The sequence below is a fragment of the Erpetoichthys calabaricus genome, chromosome 4 (assembly GCF_900747795.2).
Source record: "Erpetoichthys calabaricus chromosome 4, fErpCal1.3, whole genome shotgun sequence".
NCBI lineage: Eukaryota > Metazoa > Chordata > Cladistia > Polypteriformes > Polypteridae > Erpetoichthys > Erpetoichthys calabaricus.
The window spans coordinates 223,999,872-224,019,548 of NC_041397.2; the positions used below are offsets into that span (position 1 = coordinate 223,999,872).

At 41.4% G+C, this 19,677-nt stretch overlaps 1 protein-coding gene across 1 annotated transcript; it reads right to left on the bottom strand.

Moving 5' to 3' along the window:
- Positions 1-404: 404 nt before the first annotated feature.
- aamdc (adipogenesis associated, Mth938 domain containing) lies at positions 405-16,627 on the bottom strand. The gene is made up of 4 exons (XM_028800366.2): positions 16,504-16,627; positions 12,578-12,709; positions 6,692-6,787; positions 405-936 (listed from the first exon to the last, which is right to left on the bottom strand). The coding sequence occupies exons 2-4, from the start codon at positions 12,707-12,709 to the stop codon at positions 796-798; spliced, it is 369 nt and encodes a 122-aa protein (XP_028656199.1). The 5' UTR covers positions 16,504-16,627; the 3' UTR covers positions 405-795.
- Positions 16,628-19,677: the final 3,050 nt, after the last annotated feature.

Consider the following 19,677-nt stretch of genomic DNA (forward strand, 5'->3'; position numbering starts at 1 on the left):
CTTAATCATTGAATTGCTTTCTTAGAATCATAAAACAATGTGAGAGATGAAACATATTAAAATCAAAATGCTGTATTTTTAAGCACATTCCTGAAGTGAACTGTGACATTGGCTAAAGAGCATACACAGGCAGCTTTAGCAAGAATCGGCCTTACAGAAACAATGAGATGACAAACGCATGGAGAGCCTGGGCACTGAGTTTTATTGCTGAAACATCACAGACGGTAAGCATTTGTGTGGTGATCACATTTAAAGAATTACCAAACAAAAAAGTCAACATGGACTTCTTTTCTCCTGTATGATAAACAATACTTTGCTCTCTCAATACCCTCGTTTATATTGTGGCCATTATATTCTCCACGCACACACACATTTTATTCTTACATTAGCAGTGACAGAATTAAATGAATGTTTTTCACTACACAGCACACTTCATTTTGTTCGTTTTTTTTTTTTTTTTTTTATATCCTTTTGCCCCTTGTGTTTGATGAGCCCAGCAATCTTTAAAGTGAAAGGGTTCGATTCTAGAATGTTAAATAATGTAACTTGACATTGCATGTTTACTGTGTAAAGTTAAATTCAAAGATGTCCCTTAGATCCTCACTTTACTCTGCCAGTGTAGGTGGCTGTTCTGCAGAGACATTAAATACACAGATCACTTTGAGAAATTACATTTTTTCAGATACATTAACAAACTAAAAAAAATCTAATGTGCATTTTGCTTGCCTTGAAATGAATTTTGATTTTTGCACATGCAGGAGATGTTTGTAAGCAGCATTTTTTCTTTTCAACTCCTCAGCATGTTGAATGAAAGACCCCTCCGACTTTGTGACCCTGGCAAGCCAAATCATTGTACTCCTTGACCGCCTTCTCTGTCTGAAACACTTTAACATTCACTCCTTGCTTCTTTATATAGTCTAGTGTATTTACAGGCACCTAGTAAAAGAAAAAAAGAAGACAACATTTTACAAGTTATTAAAATGTATTAATTTTGTTGTTTAGGAATCTTCTCTTATTAATACAATAAAACAACTGCAGTAAATTTAACTTTCTAATTCTGCAAAGAAATAAAAAGGGGAGGTGTATGGAAAAATATGGATAGTTGAACTGCAGTGTCCACAGATAGGAAATTCCTGAAATCTGAACAGAAGCGGCTAGATGAGGGTGATCTTGTGGGTGTTTGAACAACATGCCTGAAATCGAAACAAAAAAAACACAGTTGACCACATTTGGATTCTGCTGAGGAAAACACTTCCTTATGCCAGGCTTCATACTAGAAATGTCAAAAATGGGTTATGCTAAATTTTATTAGAATTGAGCAAGCGTTTCGGTGTGTTTATATAGATTTTTTTTTTTTTACCTTTGTTTGTTTTTAAGATTTTCATCATCATTATGATGACTCTGATTCTGCTTTTTCAAGTGTTCTGGTTACACTACACCGGGGTGGGCAGATTCAGTCCTGGAGGGCCGCAGTGGTTGCAGGTTTTTGTTCCAACCCAGTTGCTTAATTAAAAAACAATCCTTGTCAATTATTTAATTTCATGGCTTGCTAGTGCTTTAACTCTGCCATGTCAGGTCATTCTCATATCCTAGATTTATTTTCCTTTCTAAGGATATCATCCAAATGATTTGAAGTCTAAAACAGATGAGTAATTCTCAGTGCTTCACTTTTTTCTCTTCACTTTCCTTCCAAGTATTAAATTAAACCAAATAGTGCGTGATAAATACACACAGGTGTAAATGTAAAAACAAGCTAAATGGAGAAATGCTGGTCTCTTTTGTCATTTGCATGTTATTGCTAATTAGGAGCAATTAAAAACCAAGAAGACAGCTGTTTAAGACTAAAATAAGCAATAAGGGTTCAAAATCATAACAAGCGAGACAACTGAAGTGAAGCTGAAGTGTTACTTGAGCAATAAGGGCTTCTTATTAAGCAATTGGGTTGGAGCAAAAACCTGCAGCCACTGCGGCCCTCCAGGACTGAATCTGCCCACCCCTACACTACAAAAAAACTTTTGAAAAATGTTTGGTTTCCTGAAAAACTTTTAGTGACTCTGATAGACCGTTTCTAGCTGAACACAAAATCTACCTTAAGAGAGAATGTATCAAGTAGGAATTTATGGAAACATTAAATGTTGTTGAAAACCGCATGGATGGTGCAGTGGTAGTGGCGCCGCTTTGCAACAAGGAGATTGCGGTTCATATCCTGAGTAATCCTTGCATAGAGTTTCCATGTTCTGTGCCTGTTCATGTGGTTTCCTCCCACAGTCCAAAGTTATAGGAGTTTGTGTTGTATTACTAGTAGTGGCACGACGTGTTCCAGCAGCAGGACACCGCCATATTTCAAAGTTGTTTGTGTATGTTACAATCAACCCACAAGTCAATCAAAAGCAATACAGTGATCCCTCGCTATATCACGCTTCGCGTTTCGCGGCTTCACTCCATCGCGGATTTTATATGTAAGCATATTTAAATATATATCGCGGATTTTTCGCTGGTTCGCAGATTTCTGCGGACAATGGGTCTTTTAATTTCTGGTACATGCTTCCTCAGTTGGTTTGCCCAGTTGATTTCATACGAGGGACGCTATTGGCAGATGGCTGAGAAGCTACCCGGCTTACTTTTCTCTCTCTCTCTCTTGCGCTGACTTTTTCTGATCCTGACGTAGGGGGATTGAGCAGGGGGGCTGTTCGCACACCTAGACAATACGGACGCTCGTCTAAAAATGCTGAAAGATTATCTTCACGTTGCTACCTTCTGTGCAGCTGCTTCCTGAAGCGACATGCTGCACGGTGCTTCGCATACTTAAAAGCTCAAAGGGCACGTATTGACTTTTTTATCTCTCTCTCTCTCTGCTCCTGACGGAGGGGGTGTGAGCTGCCGCCTTCAACAGCTTTGTACCGGCGGTGCTTCGCATACTTAAAAGCCAAACAGCCATATTGATTTGTTTGCTAGAGATTGTTTTCTCTATCTATGTGACATTCTGTGCTCCTGACGCGCACTCCTTTGAAGAGAAAGATATGTTTGCATTCTTTTAATTGTGAGACGGAACTGTCATCTCTGTCTTGTCATGGAGCACAGTTTAAACTTTTGAAAAAGAGACAAATGTTTGTTTGCAGTGTTTGAATAACGTTCCTGTCTCTCTACAACCTCCTGTGTTTCTGCGCAAATCTGTGACCCAAGCATGACAATATAAAAATAACCATATAAACATATGGTTTCTACTTCGCGGATTTTCTTATTTCGCGGGTGGCTCTGGAACGCAACCCCCGCGATGGAGGAGGGATTACTGTAATGCTATTTTTACATGGACAAGTGTGTCTTCCTTTAAATAAATTGTTTCTATGTTGTCTGCTCAATTTAATTAGTAAAATATGCAAATTCCACATATGCTGAGTTTAATGAATTTGTTTTTATCAAAGATCCCACCTCCATTGAGCCACGTACAGTAAAGGGCTCAAGATGATTGGAGAGCTGAGATTCAGGGTTGTCTACGATTGGTTATTTGTATTACATGTCACAGCTCATCTTTATGCATCGTTATGCTCGAATCAGATTCTGACCACTGCTGAAGGACTTGATGCTATTCTTGCTTTGCAAGTACTGCCTATACTATAACTTTGAAGTGTCAAGGCGTGCAGTTTTACAGTTCGAATGTCTTGGGATCAAATTACCATAGCCAGACGCCTGTCTGCTGCATGGCTTTCCTTGCAATTTCTCAAAAGGAAAGCCCTACATTTCTAAGGGTTACAATGATCTGTCCATCGTTGTTATTTTCCTTTTTCTCACCATTACAACAGAAATATCCTACTTGCTGTGGTGAAGTACTGTCCACATTTTACTTCAAAAGGTGTAGCAACACAGTTGGGGTTATAAGTAAAGGTCTGGACACCTGTAGGAACTGCCAGCATCAACTCTCAAGGTTTAGTTAACTTTCATTGCTGCAGAAAAGCTGTAAGTTGTTTTTTTTAAACCTTTGTCAGTTTATTGCTTGCCTTTGCACCATTTCAGGTTATTCACTGGACCTGAAGTACTTAAATTTCAATTCACTGGACAAATGTCAGTATCTGAGTAGTTAATTGTAAGTAATCAGATCCATATAAATAGATAGAGCAGTGAGGCACTGTACAGACAAGAGAAAGTAAAGAGATACACAGAATGGTTCAAATATGAAGAACAAAGTCCAAGGGGGTACATGAATGGTGTGAAGGTGAGTGGGCCTAGTGCTGGAATGTGGGGTACTGCGGGGTGACAGCTACAAGTAGGCACAATGGCTCCTGTGCCACCTCCCAGAATGTAAAAGCGAGCAGCACGGACTCTGGGGTATGTCTGAGCCCAATGGCGCATGTTGCACAACAAATGAGATGAACCCACCGTCTGTCTCACTTGTTTCTTGCTTTTACTTACTTTTAATTTTTTTTTTTAACTCATCAAGACAGCATGAGCCAGTAAGAATTTCCATCTATTTAAAAAAAAAAAAAAGAAACTGCTCCATTTTTTTCTGTGCTAATTTGTTTTGCATGTTGTGCAAAATATACATCTTGATTGACAAACTGACAAAACAAAACAGTTACGCATTTTCTTTAAGGCAGAATGCTAAGTACATGAAGCAAACATAACCAGAGGACTGACAACTAACTGATAATTCTTAATAAGAGAAGAAAAAGGAAAAAAAATAAATAAAAGTCGGCCTTGAGTCCTCCCCGCCCTAACCTAACATCTCTGGGAGAGGAGCGAAAGCTTTAGATTGGTCAAAAATTTCAATCTCCAGTTTTCAACAGATCTCTCTGTTCTAGGTGTCCTGTGATACCGAAAACATCAATATCTCGATGATGGGTGTGTGTCATCAGTTCCTTGAGAACAGTCTAGATCTAAAATGGTTAAGCCTGTTATGCAATGACGATGTGCTGATTAGTTTTTGAGCCAAATTGTGCAGGAGGAAGAGGCATTCTAGAGGAACCCTCAAATACCGCTACTCTGCAATTAATTGGGCATTCTTCCTGTCAGTTTCCACTGTGTGGTGGGTCAGTGCACACTCCCTCTCATCAACTGCTATCGTAAGAACCCATTTTATGATCAGGAAGATCAGCACGAGAGCGGTGAATAATAACTGAAGTGTTTGGGTAACTTGGTTCATAGGGCGCAAAGCCTACTGACACTCCAGTCGGAATTGTTCCTTTTTTTTTTTTTTTTACTTTTACATTGGACGAACTGATTCTTTCATGACACAGTAGACTATCTGACCAAAACATGAAGGCTTGTTTATTTTATTTGCAAAGTTAAATAAAAACTATACTGTGTTACTAGGCCATGTTTAAACCCAAAAGACAGCAAGTACTGAGAGTTGAATGTCAATTGGTATTTTTTGTGTTCCACTTTAAACACTGGTAACGCATTCTTATGTTTTATGTTCCCTCTAAACTGCATGACAATGTACCTATGGTGCCTGAAAGTCCACGGGGGACCACCACAGCACCAAAGACAGAATAAATTGACCTTAAACAGTAAGTACTCAATAAAATAAATAAAAATTGAGGGAACACTAGACGTGTGTCTGAATCCTCAGGTTGGGGACTGAAGGCTCAGTGCTTACCCCGTACCGTGTCTACATATAGATTCCAGTTGCCTGTTATTTTTAGTGACAGGACATTGTATTGTGGCGGCGCAGTGGTAGAGCTGCTGCCTCGCAGTTAGGAGACCTGGGTTCTCTTCCCATATCCTCCCTGCATGGAGTTTGCGTGTTCTCCCCGTGTCTGCATGGGTTTCCTCCCACAGTCCAAAGACATGCAGATTAGGTGTATTGGCGATCTTAAATTGTCCCTAGTGTGTGTGTGTGTGTCCTGCGGTGGGCTGGCGCCCTGCCCGTGATTTGTTCCTGCCTTGTGCCCTGTGTTGGCTGGGATTGGCACCAGCAGACCCCCATGGCCCTGTGTTAGGATATAGCGGGTTGGAGAATGACTGACTGACATTGTATTACTTAATGCAGTGTAACTGGCTTAAAGGGATTCAGTAACTGGCTGTGCTTTGCCCATTCTTTCAATAAACAGAGTATCTCATAATTCTCAAATCATAACAAAATAACTAATTCCTATATTTTTTACCTTGGGAGCTCCAAGCTGTCTCTGAGTAAGGAGGAGCAGGACTATAGAATTCTCGTATGGAAAGCAGACTTAGTTTGTACTGTGAGAGCTGTTCTTATTTGTATTTTTCCATATGACCCTTGACTTACAGGAACCCCTCGATTTTGCTTTCAATTTCTTTTTAAGGTCAGGTTTGTTATCACACGTACACAGTACTGTTCACGGTCTTCACAGTCAGGACACACGTTCCATTAAAATTGGGGTGGTATGGAGGTGCAGCGGTTAGTGCTGCTGCTTCACATCTCTCCAGCCGCGTGGCCAGACCCCTCTGAGCAAATACTTGGTTTCCCTCGGTTTGTTTGTGTTTTCTTTGGGCCTTCAACATCCGCCAACATCCCAAAAGCTTGCTGATTAGGCTGCACGACAACTCTAAACTGGCAATGCAGGAGTGTGATGGACACTCTTTTATGTAATGTGGAACAGGGATAGTTCTCTGGGACCTTGAACTGGAATTCATGGGTCAGGAAAGTTAAAAATTAAACTACAATAAAGTAGTAGCACAAAGTGTAGAATTATTCAGATGTACTGGGTGCAGATTGTGTTTCCCCCACCTGTAAAGCTTCGCTCATTCCACGTCCAATAATGAGAATCTCCACTCCTTTTCTCAAGACCTCGTCCAAGTCTGCTGGCTGCACTCCTGGATGGTGCTGAAAGGAGACATGATAAGCATTTACAATGGTGCTTTTTTAAATGTTGAATTCTATTTTGTTTCTATTTTCGTCTGCGCCTGTCTAACACCATGACAAGCCTTGAAATTCCCCAGTCATCCATCACTAAGTGGACAGTTTGATTTGATGTTCATTTGCTGTTTGGTAAGAAGCATCATCCCACAAATTGCCATCCCTCCTTAAAACACATTCTGCACCCCATTACTTTGTGTTATGTAATCTTTTTCTTTCATCAATTTTGTTGTAAGACTCAGACAAGGCTGTGAATTCTAGAATTGTACTCTTTGCCTTTTTTATATTATAAACTGTAGACTTTTCCATGTCACAAGTTTCTATTAGAACAGCACTGCTCTTCATTCTTTGCACACTACTAAGTTTATTGACTGTGGATGCCATTATCAAGGGTTTAAAAAATACGGACGTACAGTATGGACAGAGTGCACATGGCACAAATCCCGCTATCCCGGTTTGGTTGATCGTTTCAAAGTCGCATCTGCGTGGTATGTGCTGTTACTGCTGGAGCGACTGGGCCCTCACACACAAAAGGCTGGACATTCGCAGGTGGTGTGGAGTTCTGGACTGTAACTGGTTTTGCTGAATTAGCACACAACCTTAGGATCTGTCTTTGAAAATGCACCTTACAAAACTACCCAGAACATGTTCTTTTTTTTTCCTATTTTAAAAATATTGGAAAGACCTTAACATCTTTTCTAAAAATGAAGGATACTGAAAACTAACCCGTGCATCTATTTCTAGTTGGACTGACTACTGCAATGTGTTATGTACTGGCTCTTCAAATCTTTGTTAATTCGAAATACTGCTACAAGAATCATTACAAGAACTAGAAAGTAGGAAACACACAAAAGCTACTGGCTTCAAGTTAAGCACAGAGGGGATTTCAAAATCCTCCTTCTTGCATATAAAACCTGACATGGCCAAGGCCCTGCTTACTTAACTGACCTTATCATGACTTACAAACCAAAGCACACACCAAGATCTCAAAATGCCGGCCTCAAGAAGATTCCAAGGATTTATAAAATAACTGGGAGGTCAAGCCTTTAGCTACAGGACCCCCCCATCTGCCTGCTAATATATTAGATGCCCTTTAGTCTACGCTTTTAAATCCAGCCTGAAGACTCACTACTTTAGTATACCCCGACTAGAGCTGCTGATTAATTGTGCCTATCATATCTCTGTTTATTGGACATTTATACAAAAATATGAGTAATACAATAATTATGAACTGTCACTACCACTCATATTCCTACATCTAGGAGCCCTGGAATCAACTGATAGACAAAAAAAAAAAAAGATTTTTGAACTCCTGTAGTCCTCCACTTGGGGTAGATACCCACACTGTGTCGGCAGACAAGATGCCACTATTTAGTGGAAGAGCGCCATGACCTCAGATTTGGAGGTTCTAATGAAGTCTGATGAAGCCAGGAAGTCCTATTATCTGTGAACAGCAGACTACAACCCTTAGGTGCCCAAATTGTATACTTTCCAAGCCTCAGCTGCCCACTGATATCCTATCAAAGGAAATCAAGAACGGGACAGAAGACCAGAAACACCCCTGGTAAAGTTCAACATCCATACTAGATGGACTGGAGCAAGTATGAGAACACAACTGTCACACTGCAAATACTGGGAGCACATGGCATGCAGCAGTGGCACCTTAAACAAGACAGCACAGCATATCTGGTCATAAAAAGTCCAGAAACCCTCAAGTATCTTTTCAAGGGTACAGAGTAGGTCCACGGCTATGGTCAGCACTCAAATCCGTATTGCTCAAAGCTAGTGGATGGTGGCCTCACTCCTGTAGTCCAGTACAGGCCTTCCCAAGGAGCCTGAGCAGTGTGATCCCTCAGTAACTGGAGGACCCCTCTTTCTTTTTTTTAAATTCAGGCTTAACCCTCTAGCCTGCCAGTCTCAAGGTGTTACCCATCATCCATGGAAGACTGAAGGGGCACGTTAGCCAAGACCCCTCAACAATATGCAGTGCTTTCAGGAATGTGGATCACATTAATTAATGGAGGAGTCCAATTAAAATAAATTGATTAGGATGGAAACCACCAGCCACAGGGGAGCCCCAGGACGGAATTGGAAAACCCCTGATGTAAGTGACAAAAATGTTATTAGTTTTTCTTATGTATTTAACATTATATCATCCCATCACCCATGACATTTATGTCAACCATGTTATTGTTATTAAAGTTTTAAATGTTATCTTATTAAATCATACATAATTATTGAACGTTTTAAATGATTAAATTTATAGTTGCACCAACTAATAAAACGTAAGCATGTTCTCAGTCATGGCAGGCAGCACGGGTTGGTCCATTTGACCTTCAGTAAGAAAGGGAGTGACGTACTCGTTGATGCTTTTGAACAATGAAACCTTGTGTAGATGGGGTGGTGGCTCTGAGGCTAGGGATCTGCACTGGCAATCGGAAGGTTGCCGGTTCGAATCCCATAAAATGCCAAAAGGGACTCTGCTCTGTTGGGCCCTTCAGCAAGGCCCTTAACCTGCAATTGCTGAGCGCTTTGAGTAGTGAGAAAAGCGCTATATAAATGCAAAGAATTATTATTATTATTAAACCTTGTCAGGGAAAACGGTGATCTGTGCAGCCCTGCTCACCTCGGTTCCAGTACGCTGGCTGTTGAACTTCCCACTAACATACTGTTTCACATACGGCCAAAGCATCAGTGCTTTATCTCGTTCATCCACAAGGACAAAGAATTCAAAGAATATTCTGCTGAGGAGGTTTTCTTAGTTGCTGCCATACTGTCTCTTCCCAAATGTTCTCCTGCTTTTTTCCATAAACAGTTGCAATACGAAAAATGTCTCTGTCAAAGTAAAGCTAGCTGTAACCATACAACAAAACACTTCAAAGAACATGGAAATACCAAGTTAATAGTTAAAATGTATATATAACAGCAGTAAAAGCAATTTAAATGAATTAAACAAATAACCCGTATATCTATGTGTTATTGTAATTCATACCCCATACTGGTGAAATCAACTCTATTTTAGCCCCTCGCTCACATCACCATGGGCGCTGGAGTGCAGTCCTTTTTTTATTGTTTTAAATATAACATGCCGCACATTCTCCCACTGCAGTGGGCTGGCGCCCTGCCCAGGGTTTGTTCCTGCCTTGCGCCCTGTGCTGACAGGGATTGGCTCCAGCAGACCCCCCGTGACCCTGCGTTAGGATATAGCGGGTTGGACGATGATGCACCAAAACACACTGCTGAGCTCATTACAGCAAAATTTCACTACATGTACAACTGCTGCTGGGAAATTCAATTCAATTTCATGCAAAGCGTTTGTTTCGCTTATCATTACGTACCTTTTTTGAACTGTAAATGTATGCACCGGAAACACAACAAGTCTGAATGTGAACTTTCCTCAGTGGCTTCTACTGAAGAGTGGGCTATAACTTGGGATCAGAATTGCCAAAGACCCCATGATATGAGAATGCTGCAATTTTTTTTCCATATTTTGAAACATTAGATATTAATTAAATAATATAGCGAAGTTTGTCGTTCTCTTTTTTACTGAAATTAATATTGACATCATAGACCAATAAAGGAACAAATGTGCTTAACTTTTACACATAATTAGTAAACCCTTGACCCAAATTCTTCTCATTTGAGGTTTCACAAATGAAATCCCCTCAAGATTATAAACTCCCCATTTATTGTTACACTGGGGGTGGGGGGGGGTTCCCATCTCTGCCACAAATAATAATATAAACATTGCATTGTATTTTGTTATTTATGAATGCAAATATTTGATTATTTAAATTATAGTTGGGTATTTTGACAGTTGTTGTTACTGTTAGTATTTATATTTTATATTGTAATGTGGAAATAAGCACAATATTGTTCACTTCAATAATGGAGACACTTTAATAAAAAGAGAAAACAATATGATTTCTATTTTTGCCATGTTATCAAAAGGTACTGAGTATTGTAAAATGACCAGTATTGCCATCAACTACAGACATTCTGGTATCATGAAAAATAACACAGTACTCCATTCATCCATCCATTATCCAACCCGCTATATCCTAACTACAGGGTTATGGGGGTCTGCTGGAGCCAATCCCAGCCCACACAGGGTGCAAGGCAGGAAACGAGCCCTGGGCAGGATGCCAGCCCACCGCAGAACACAGTACTCTCGAGTATCAATTTCCATCCCAGCTTTAGTTAAATCTCACCAAATCTGAATATAATCTGATTCTATGGTGGTTTTATGGAATCAAGGATGAATTTTAAAATCATGTTATTCTAATAAGGCGTCAGCTAACATCAGTTTTTATCAATTTGTTTCTTGAAGCTGAGGCAGGTTTTTTTGGAAACAAAAAGAAAATTGTGACACTTGGCAAATAATGAAACCTACATTCTGTAAAACACCATGAGGCTTTTTATTTAAGTGACAAAAATGTGTTGTGCTACGTGAAGAGTCTATGTAATAAGGTTCTGTATAAAGTTCAGGAAGCAAACTTTCCCAAGTTATAAATGCAGATCAACTTTGCTATCCATTTGCCCCACAATTATACGGTGGATTCAGAAAGTATTCTGACCCCTTCACTTTTCCCACACTTCATTGTGTTGTAGATTTTGTTTTAAATTGGTACATTTGACAGTTTTCTCCATCAGTCTACACTAAATATCCCATAATGACAAAGTGAAATCAAAAACTGAAATCTCTCATTTCTAAATATTCATACCCTCAATTGAGTAGTTTGCAGATGCCCCTTTAGCAGCAATGACGGCTTTGAGACCTTCTTGGGTCTCTACAAGCTTTACACACCAGGATTTGGGCAGTTTATCCCATTGTTCCTTGCAGATTCTCACAAACTACATTAGACTGGATGGAAAGAATCTATAAACTGCCATTTTCATGTCTCTCCACAGATGTCCTATGGGGTTTAAGCCCGGGCTTTGACTGAGCCATCCAAGGAGAGTCAGAGACTTGTCCCAAAGCCACTGCAGCATTGTCTTAGCTGCATGCTTCAGGTCACCGTCGTGCTGGAAGGCAAACCATCACCAGTCTGAGGTGGTGTGGACTCTGCAGCAGGTTTTCATCAAGGACATCTCTGTATTTCGCTACATTCATCCATCCTTCAATTCTGACAAGTCTCCCTATCACAGCGGCTGAGTAGCACCCCTACTGCATGATCCTTTCCACTGCTTCACCTTAAGGATTGTGCAAGGCAGGCAATGAGCAGTGCCTGGTGTTTGACAGACATAGTCCTTGCAGTTTTGACAACAGAACTCTTCATCCTCATACTCTGAGGGTTCTTTAATAACCTCATCTGCCTTTCACTCAGGAAAGGCTTTTGTTTTCTAGCCACTGTACTATGAGCACCAGATTGCTAATGGAGTGCTGTTGAGATCGCTGTCCTTCCAACAGTTTCTCCCATCTCAGCAGAGGATTTCTGAATCTCAGTTACAGCGACCACTGGGTTCTTGCTCACCTTCCTGAACAAGGCCTTTCTTGTCAGGTTACTCAGTTTAGCTTGATGGCCAAATTTACCAGGGAATGATTAGTTTCTAGTCTTTTATTCATTCATTTTTTATACTTACTTTTCCACACATGGGTCGGCATCTATAACAGTGGAAATAAACACAAAGCAGTTCTGGATGGGGTTCCAGTCAATCATTGAATATATCTATTCTAGCTCTCCCACTCTAGTTCTTTACACTACTTCAGGTCAAGCTACTGAAAGTAGACAAATGTTTTGATCTTTTTTCACTTACATCAGTACCGGTTTCTCTCCAATCCCAGGCACGACTCCCTCCAGGCCAGACTTTACAATCCTTATATGCAGTAGCACAGCCTTTGACCTTCATGTGTCCCCATGACAGTGATGATATCTCAGGGGATGCCATCTAAATCACATCCAAAAATTACAATAAAATATACTTTTTAAACTTCTGAGCTACCTTGCCCACACAAATAACTTAGTATGTAATAAGCACACAAGTTAATAATGTCCCCTAGGGAGGCATCAGACATATAAAATCAACCAAACTGTTACATATACAGTATAATAACTATGGATAAAGTCTATAAACTACACTTAAGGTGACTCATCTAAAAATGTTTACAGTATGATAGTCTTTATTATAACTGTTAAACATACAGTATATGGTGTGGACAGTAGGGGACGCTCCAGCTCCCCAAACACCCAACACAACAGGCACAGATACAAGTTAAACGGACAAAGAATCTTTTGTGGGAAACTCTTCCTGATAAGCATTTCCCACCCCTATAACCACATGTATACACAATATGCACAAGTACAGCACAAGCACAACTCTTTTCCTTCCTTCTTTCGCAGGTCACTGCTTCCTCCACTCCTCCTCACGACTCTGGCTCTCTGATGTGAGGCAGGCAACTCATTTTATTTAAGCCACCCCGGAAATGCTTCCAATCTTCCGCATATGTAGTCTGTAAGTTCTTCTGGATGAGGTGGAAACCCCATAACATAGGGACTCCTCAATCCTGCAGCACCAACGGGACCCAACAAGGCTGTCCTCTGGGACTACAATACCCGACATTCCCTGTGGGCACCCATGTGGGAATCTGAGCCTGGGCTCACTGCCATCTAGCGTCTTGTGTTGAGATAAAGCTCTGTATAAGTTGTCACCCCATGTCCTTCCACCCTGAAGTCTTCCTGGCCTGATAAAGACGCCGGCCGTCCTTCACAATGGAAATAAGTTCTCTCTATAATACACTTGTAAAACACTACTTGGACTATTGTGTGAAATTCTGACCACTGCGGTTCAAAACAAGACAGACCAGCACTATAGTAATCGCGCTTACTTATGAATGATAGGCATAATGTATCTAAAAATGTATCTAACTTCCTGCCTTGTCCAAAGTGCTGACAATAAAGGCTCCATCCTCACATGACTCTGAAGAGGATTAAATTGCCTGGAGCATGTTGTGTATGGAAACGCACATTTCTTTGTGTAAAGCTCTGAACTCTTCACACTGATAGCTAGGACATCACGTCCATCATTTTCGAATTTTATAAATCATTAACAGGGCGGCACGGTGGCGCAGTGGCAGCGCTGCTGCCTCGCAGTAAGGAGACCCGGGTTCACTTCCCGGGTCCTCCCTGCGTGGAGTTTGCATGTTCTCCCCGTGTCTGCGTGGGTTTTCTCCAGGTGCTCCAGTTTCCTCCCACAGTCCAAAGATATGCAGGTTAGGTGTATTGGTGATCCTAGTGTGTGCTTGGTGTGTGTGTGTGCGCACCCTGCAGTGGGCTGGCGCCCTGCCCAGTGTTTGTTTCCTGCCTTGCACCCTGTGCTGGCTGGGACTGGCTCCAGCAGACCCCCTTGACCCTGTAGTTGGGATATAGCGGGTTGGATAATGGATGGATGGATAAATCATTCCCTGTTTACAATCATATTCTGCATCTTGCAAAGTCATTGTCTTGACTGCTATATGACTGTATGGATTATTTTTTTCTCATTCAGAAATAGTTTAGTTAAATAACAACGTTTAATAGTTAATAAATAATGATCTACCTATCAATCATGAGTCAGCCATTTTCTAACCAGCTTAGTCCTGAACAGGGTTACAGGGGGTGCCAGAGCTTATCCCAGGCAGCAGAGGGTGCAAGGCCATCACAGGGTGAACACACACACACACCCAGGGCCAATTTAAAATCGCCAATCCATCTAACCTGCCATGTCTTTAAACTGTGGGAGGAAACCCATACAGACACAGGGAGAGGGGTCTCCTTGCTTCGTGGCAGCATCGATACCACTGTGCCACCATGCCAACATTGTCAAAATAACTATACTGTATAGTTAAGGCAATTGTTGAACACTTCTGTCACTCATGTCATGAAACCATTACAAAATAAGAACAAACAAAAAAAAACATTAGCAGGTTGAAAAGTGGGTAGAAGAAAAACGTTTGTATTTACTTGGTGCTCTCTAATCTTGGCACATTCACTGTGTTTTATAACAAAGTACTGTATCACCATAAAAAAAACTAAGTGGATTAAGTACATAGTTAAGGCAATTGCTTAACTATTTTTTTCCATTACTGATGTCATTAAATGCATTGTACAATTCAATAACAGCTGATTGGAAAATTAATTGATGAAAAATATACATTGACTTGGTGCCCTCTAATCTTATGAAGTTCACTCTACAAAGTAGTAATGTGTTCATAAATTACACAACTCCCATTTGCATGAAGATTTCCATTTAAAAAATGAAAGGTTACTTTGCCTCCCCTAAGAGTAGTTACCAGGCAGAAACACACAGCATTAGTCAAATACTGTATGTTGATGGGGCGGCACGGTGGCGCAGTGGGTAGCGCTGCTGCCTCGCAGTTGGGTGATCTGGGGACCCGGGTTCGCTTCCCGGGTCCTCCCTGCGTGGAGTTTGCATGTTCTCCCCGTGTCTGCGTGGGTTTCCTCCGGGCGCTCCGGTTTCCTCCCACAGTCCAAAGACATGCCGGTTAGGTGGATTGGCAATTCTAAATTGGCCCTAGTGTGTGCTTGGTGTGTGGGTGTGTTTGTGTGTGTCCTGCGGTGGGTTGGCACCCTGCCCAGGATTGTTTCCTGCCTTGTGCCCTGTGTTGGCTGGGATTGGCTCCAGCAGACCCCCGTGACCCTGTGTTTGGATTCAGCGGGTTGGAAAATGGATGGATGGATGGATGTATGTTGATGCTTTGGCCATGTATTAGCATATACTGTACTTGAAAAATGAAACAGGAGAAAGCGAGATTACGTAATGAGTGCTGTCATTATCTCTGATCTATTGTTTAACTTGAAAAAACGAGGAAAACAGATCTTTTGTAGCAGCAGACTAAATAAGAAACGTCTGAAGGATTCCATAAGGTAATGAAAGCAAACACAGAGGCAAATCCGTTAAACAATGTACAAATGCTCGCATTCAAGCGAACCAATTGCATTTTAAAGTTTCTTAACAAGGTCAGTTTGTAATGAATTCTAATGGTCAAACTACTTAAAATATAAGGTTAGCTATGCCCATTCACTTGGCAAGACGGCAGCTGAAACGAGACACCTAGCACTAGCGCTCTTTAAGGTCAACTGAAGCCAAGATCAAAACGGACCAGCGTGCAGAAGAAGCAAGCTAAGCAACAAAAAGGACTGTGTGGCGAGATTGACGTGGGACAGACAGACAGACAGACAGAATACACACTTAGGGAGCTTAAAGTCGCTTACTACACATTAATTCCTGTGTGTATCTTTAGGCTATGTGCCAGTTTGGGGACATTTCGATTCGTGTGGTCGTGTCGTTGTCTAGTCGTGTTTTGCAAATCTGTCTCGACCAAAAAGCGTGTTCGTCTTGGGAATTTTATGCCGTGAACTTCGCAAAAATTTGTAAGTGCCACGGCACCTAAAAAACGCACAACATCAAAACAATATACAGGAGCTGCATACGTTTTCCTTTTTTTTTTTTACTCAACAATTCAAAGCTTGTGTAGAACTACATATGCTGAAAAACTAACAAGAAACAGGCGCGCACATGAAAACAGATCTCATTTTAAAACCCCGAAAAACCGACACAAAACCAGCATCAATTTAACTTCATTTTCTCCTTTGGGCATACATCCCGTACACCTATTCACTGATTTCTGTTAGTTTAGTTAAGTCGACTGTATTTTCATTCTTCCCTTTAGTAACAACACTTACCCTCGTCCGAGTGACGCAGTGTAGCTTCCTTTTTCGCTTAGTTTTCCTTGGTTAACCTCGTCCTTCTTGCCATCCAATAAAATCATTGTGTTTTGATAACTCCGCCCACCTCGACTCGCGCACACGTTTGGTGAGAATACAGAGCTGCTCCAAAGTTGTAGAACGGCATCATCGCTGACGAAAATCAAACGAATTTGTCTATACTGTATTTAAATGAGAGTTTCACTGTATTGTGTGTAATTTGAGCGAAAAAATATAGCAGAGCAATGCTATATGCAGAGAAAATAATGGACATTAAATGATCGATCTCAAAGGGGCCGCAAATGCTGTTCGCTTGCAATGCTCATTGTTCAAGCACAAGGTCTTTGTTAAAGTAACGAGAACGGTATTGTATTTCCATTTGCTAATACAGTACTCGGATGGAATACTAATACATCGGATATACTAAACTATCGGATATACTGTACTAATAATATTCTATCGGATATACTATACTAATGTTAATATATTGGATGGAAAACGCCAAGAGGGACAGCGTCCCCGATGCCCAAGTAGCCCCCAGCAATTCCTAGAAATGCCCCTGCGCATGGCTTCCTGGTCCCTTTACTGCACCAAACCTCCTTGAAATCTGTTCTACTGGGGTAGGATTTCTGGGCTTGATACAGTGGTTTCTATAAGTTTTTCGATGAAGCTGTCAATTTAGACCAGTTTACATCTCCATCATTGAGCTCACACAACGAATGAAGGAGGGCAAAGACCGTTCCTAGACTCACTCTATGATAAGGATGAAGACTATTTAATATGTAATGAGCTTAAAGCAGAAGCGCTGTTTCTCTGAGAGATGTCTGAGTTGTTTTGGGCTATTTTGACATAATGTCCCATTGGCATCTCCTGTGGGATACTTACAAGACAGGACCCATTGTGAAAACACCTGGGGGCAAATCCAGGACACACTTTACAATTATAACTGTCAATTGGCACAGACCATCTGCCAATTTCCTAGAAGGATTTGCAAGAAGTTGCAGAAGGTGCTGTCCAGCTGAGAATGTTCCAGTCATGGCTATCATTGTGATAACAGGAGTGCAACTGCAGTGAAGAATGCATTCAATTATTTTTATTTAACAAGTTCAATTCCATACCTCCCTTGAGCTACTGCCAAAGACAGGAATGGATGATTCACCTTTTAAATGAACCATTTGTTAATGCCATACAGAATGGACAGGCATCCGGACCAGGAGAGGGGAAGGGTCCTTGCCCAAACATAAGGCCCTAGATGGATAGACAGGCATCCCAGCCAAGAAAGAAGGTGGTTCCTTGCCCAGACAGGAAGTCCCAGGTGGATGGACAGGCATTCCAACTGGATATACTTACAATACCTTTCACCCAGGAACCTAGATTGCAGCAGCCCTGGATATCAATACCCGTTCGGACACCAGCAGGGAATGCCGGGAATTATAGTCCAGTAGCACAGCCCTGCTGGGGTCTGTGGGTGCTGTAATAGGGTGCTGCAGGTAAGTCCCTACTATTTAGGACTTCCATATGCCATGAAAGTGCTTCCAGCAGGCTTTGTCCAGGCGAGGCAGAGCTGGGAGGAAGGAAGGCAACACTCGACTGGAGGATTGGCAGTGTGGAGAGAAAGCAAGAAAGGCACTGTATACATTCTTTGTACAAGGCATTTTGTAATAAACACCTCTTTGGTTTAAACCAGGGACTTGGTTGTGTATTTGAGGCTCAGTGACACCCCCTAGCCTTCACACATAGTAATTGTAATCACAAATAAATGTGGAATGGGGTTTCCTACTACTGCACACAAGTAATTATTCAACTTTGTAATTTCAATTTGCCTGTGCTACTTTGCCACAAAAAACATGTGCAAAGACATAAACATACAGTACTGTGCAGAAGTTTTAGGCAGGTGTGAAAAAATGCTGTAAACAAAGAATGCTTTCAAAAATGGAAGTGTTAATCATTTATTTTCATCAATCAACAAAATGCAGTGTATGAACAAAAGAGAAATCTAAATCAATATTTGGTGTGACCTCCCTTTGCCTTCAAAACAGCATCAATTCTTCTAGGTACACTTGCACACAGTTTTAGAAGGAACTCAGCTGGTAGGTTGTTCCAAACATCTTGGAGAACTAACCACAGATCTTCTGTGGATGTAGGCTTCCTCACGTCCTTCTGTCTCTTCATGTAATCCCAGACACACTTGATGATGTTGAGATCAGAGCTCTGTGGGGGCCATACCATCACTTCCAGGACTTCTTGTTCTTCTTTACGCTGAAGATAGTTCTTAATGACTTTGGCTGTATGTTTGGGGTCGTTGTCCTCCTGCAGAATAAATTTGGGGCCAATCATACGCCTCCCTGATGGTATTGCATGATGGATAAGTATCTGCCTGTATTTCTCAGCATTGAGAACACCATTAATCCTGACCAAATCTCCATTTGCAGAAATGCAGCCCCAAACGTTCAAGGAACCTCCACCATGCTTCACTGTTGCCTGCAGACACTCATTATTGTACCGCTCTCCAGTCCTTCGATGAACAAACTGCCTTCTGCTACAGCCAAATATTTCAAATTTTGACTCATCAGTCCAGAGCACCTGCTGCCATTTTTCTGAACCCCAGTTCCTATGTTTTCATGCATACTTGAGTCGCTTGGCCTTGTTTCCACATCGGAGGTATGGCTTTTTGGCTGCAACTCTTCCATGAAGACCACTTCTGGCCAGACTTCTCCGGACAGTAGATGGGTGTACCTGGGTCCCACTGGTTTCTGCCAGTTCAGTTTCTGCTGATGGCATTGCTGGACATCTTCTGATTTCGAAGGGTAATAAGCTTGATGTGTCTTTCATCTGCTGCACTAAGTTTCCTTGGCCGACCACTGCATCTACGATCCTCAACGTTGCCCGTTTCTTTGTGCTTCTTCAAAAGAGCTTGAACAGCACATCTTGAAACCCCAGTCTGCTTTGAAATCTTTGTCTGGGAGAGACCTTGCTGATGCGGTATAACTACTACCTTGTGTCTTGTTGCTGTGCTCAATCTTGCCATGACACGAAAGTGTCTTCCACAACCTCACCTTGGTAGCAGAGTTTGGCTGTTCCTCACCCAGTTTTAAGCCTCCTACACAGCTGTTTCTGTTTCAGTTAATGACTGTGTTTCAACCTACGTGTGAC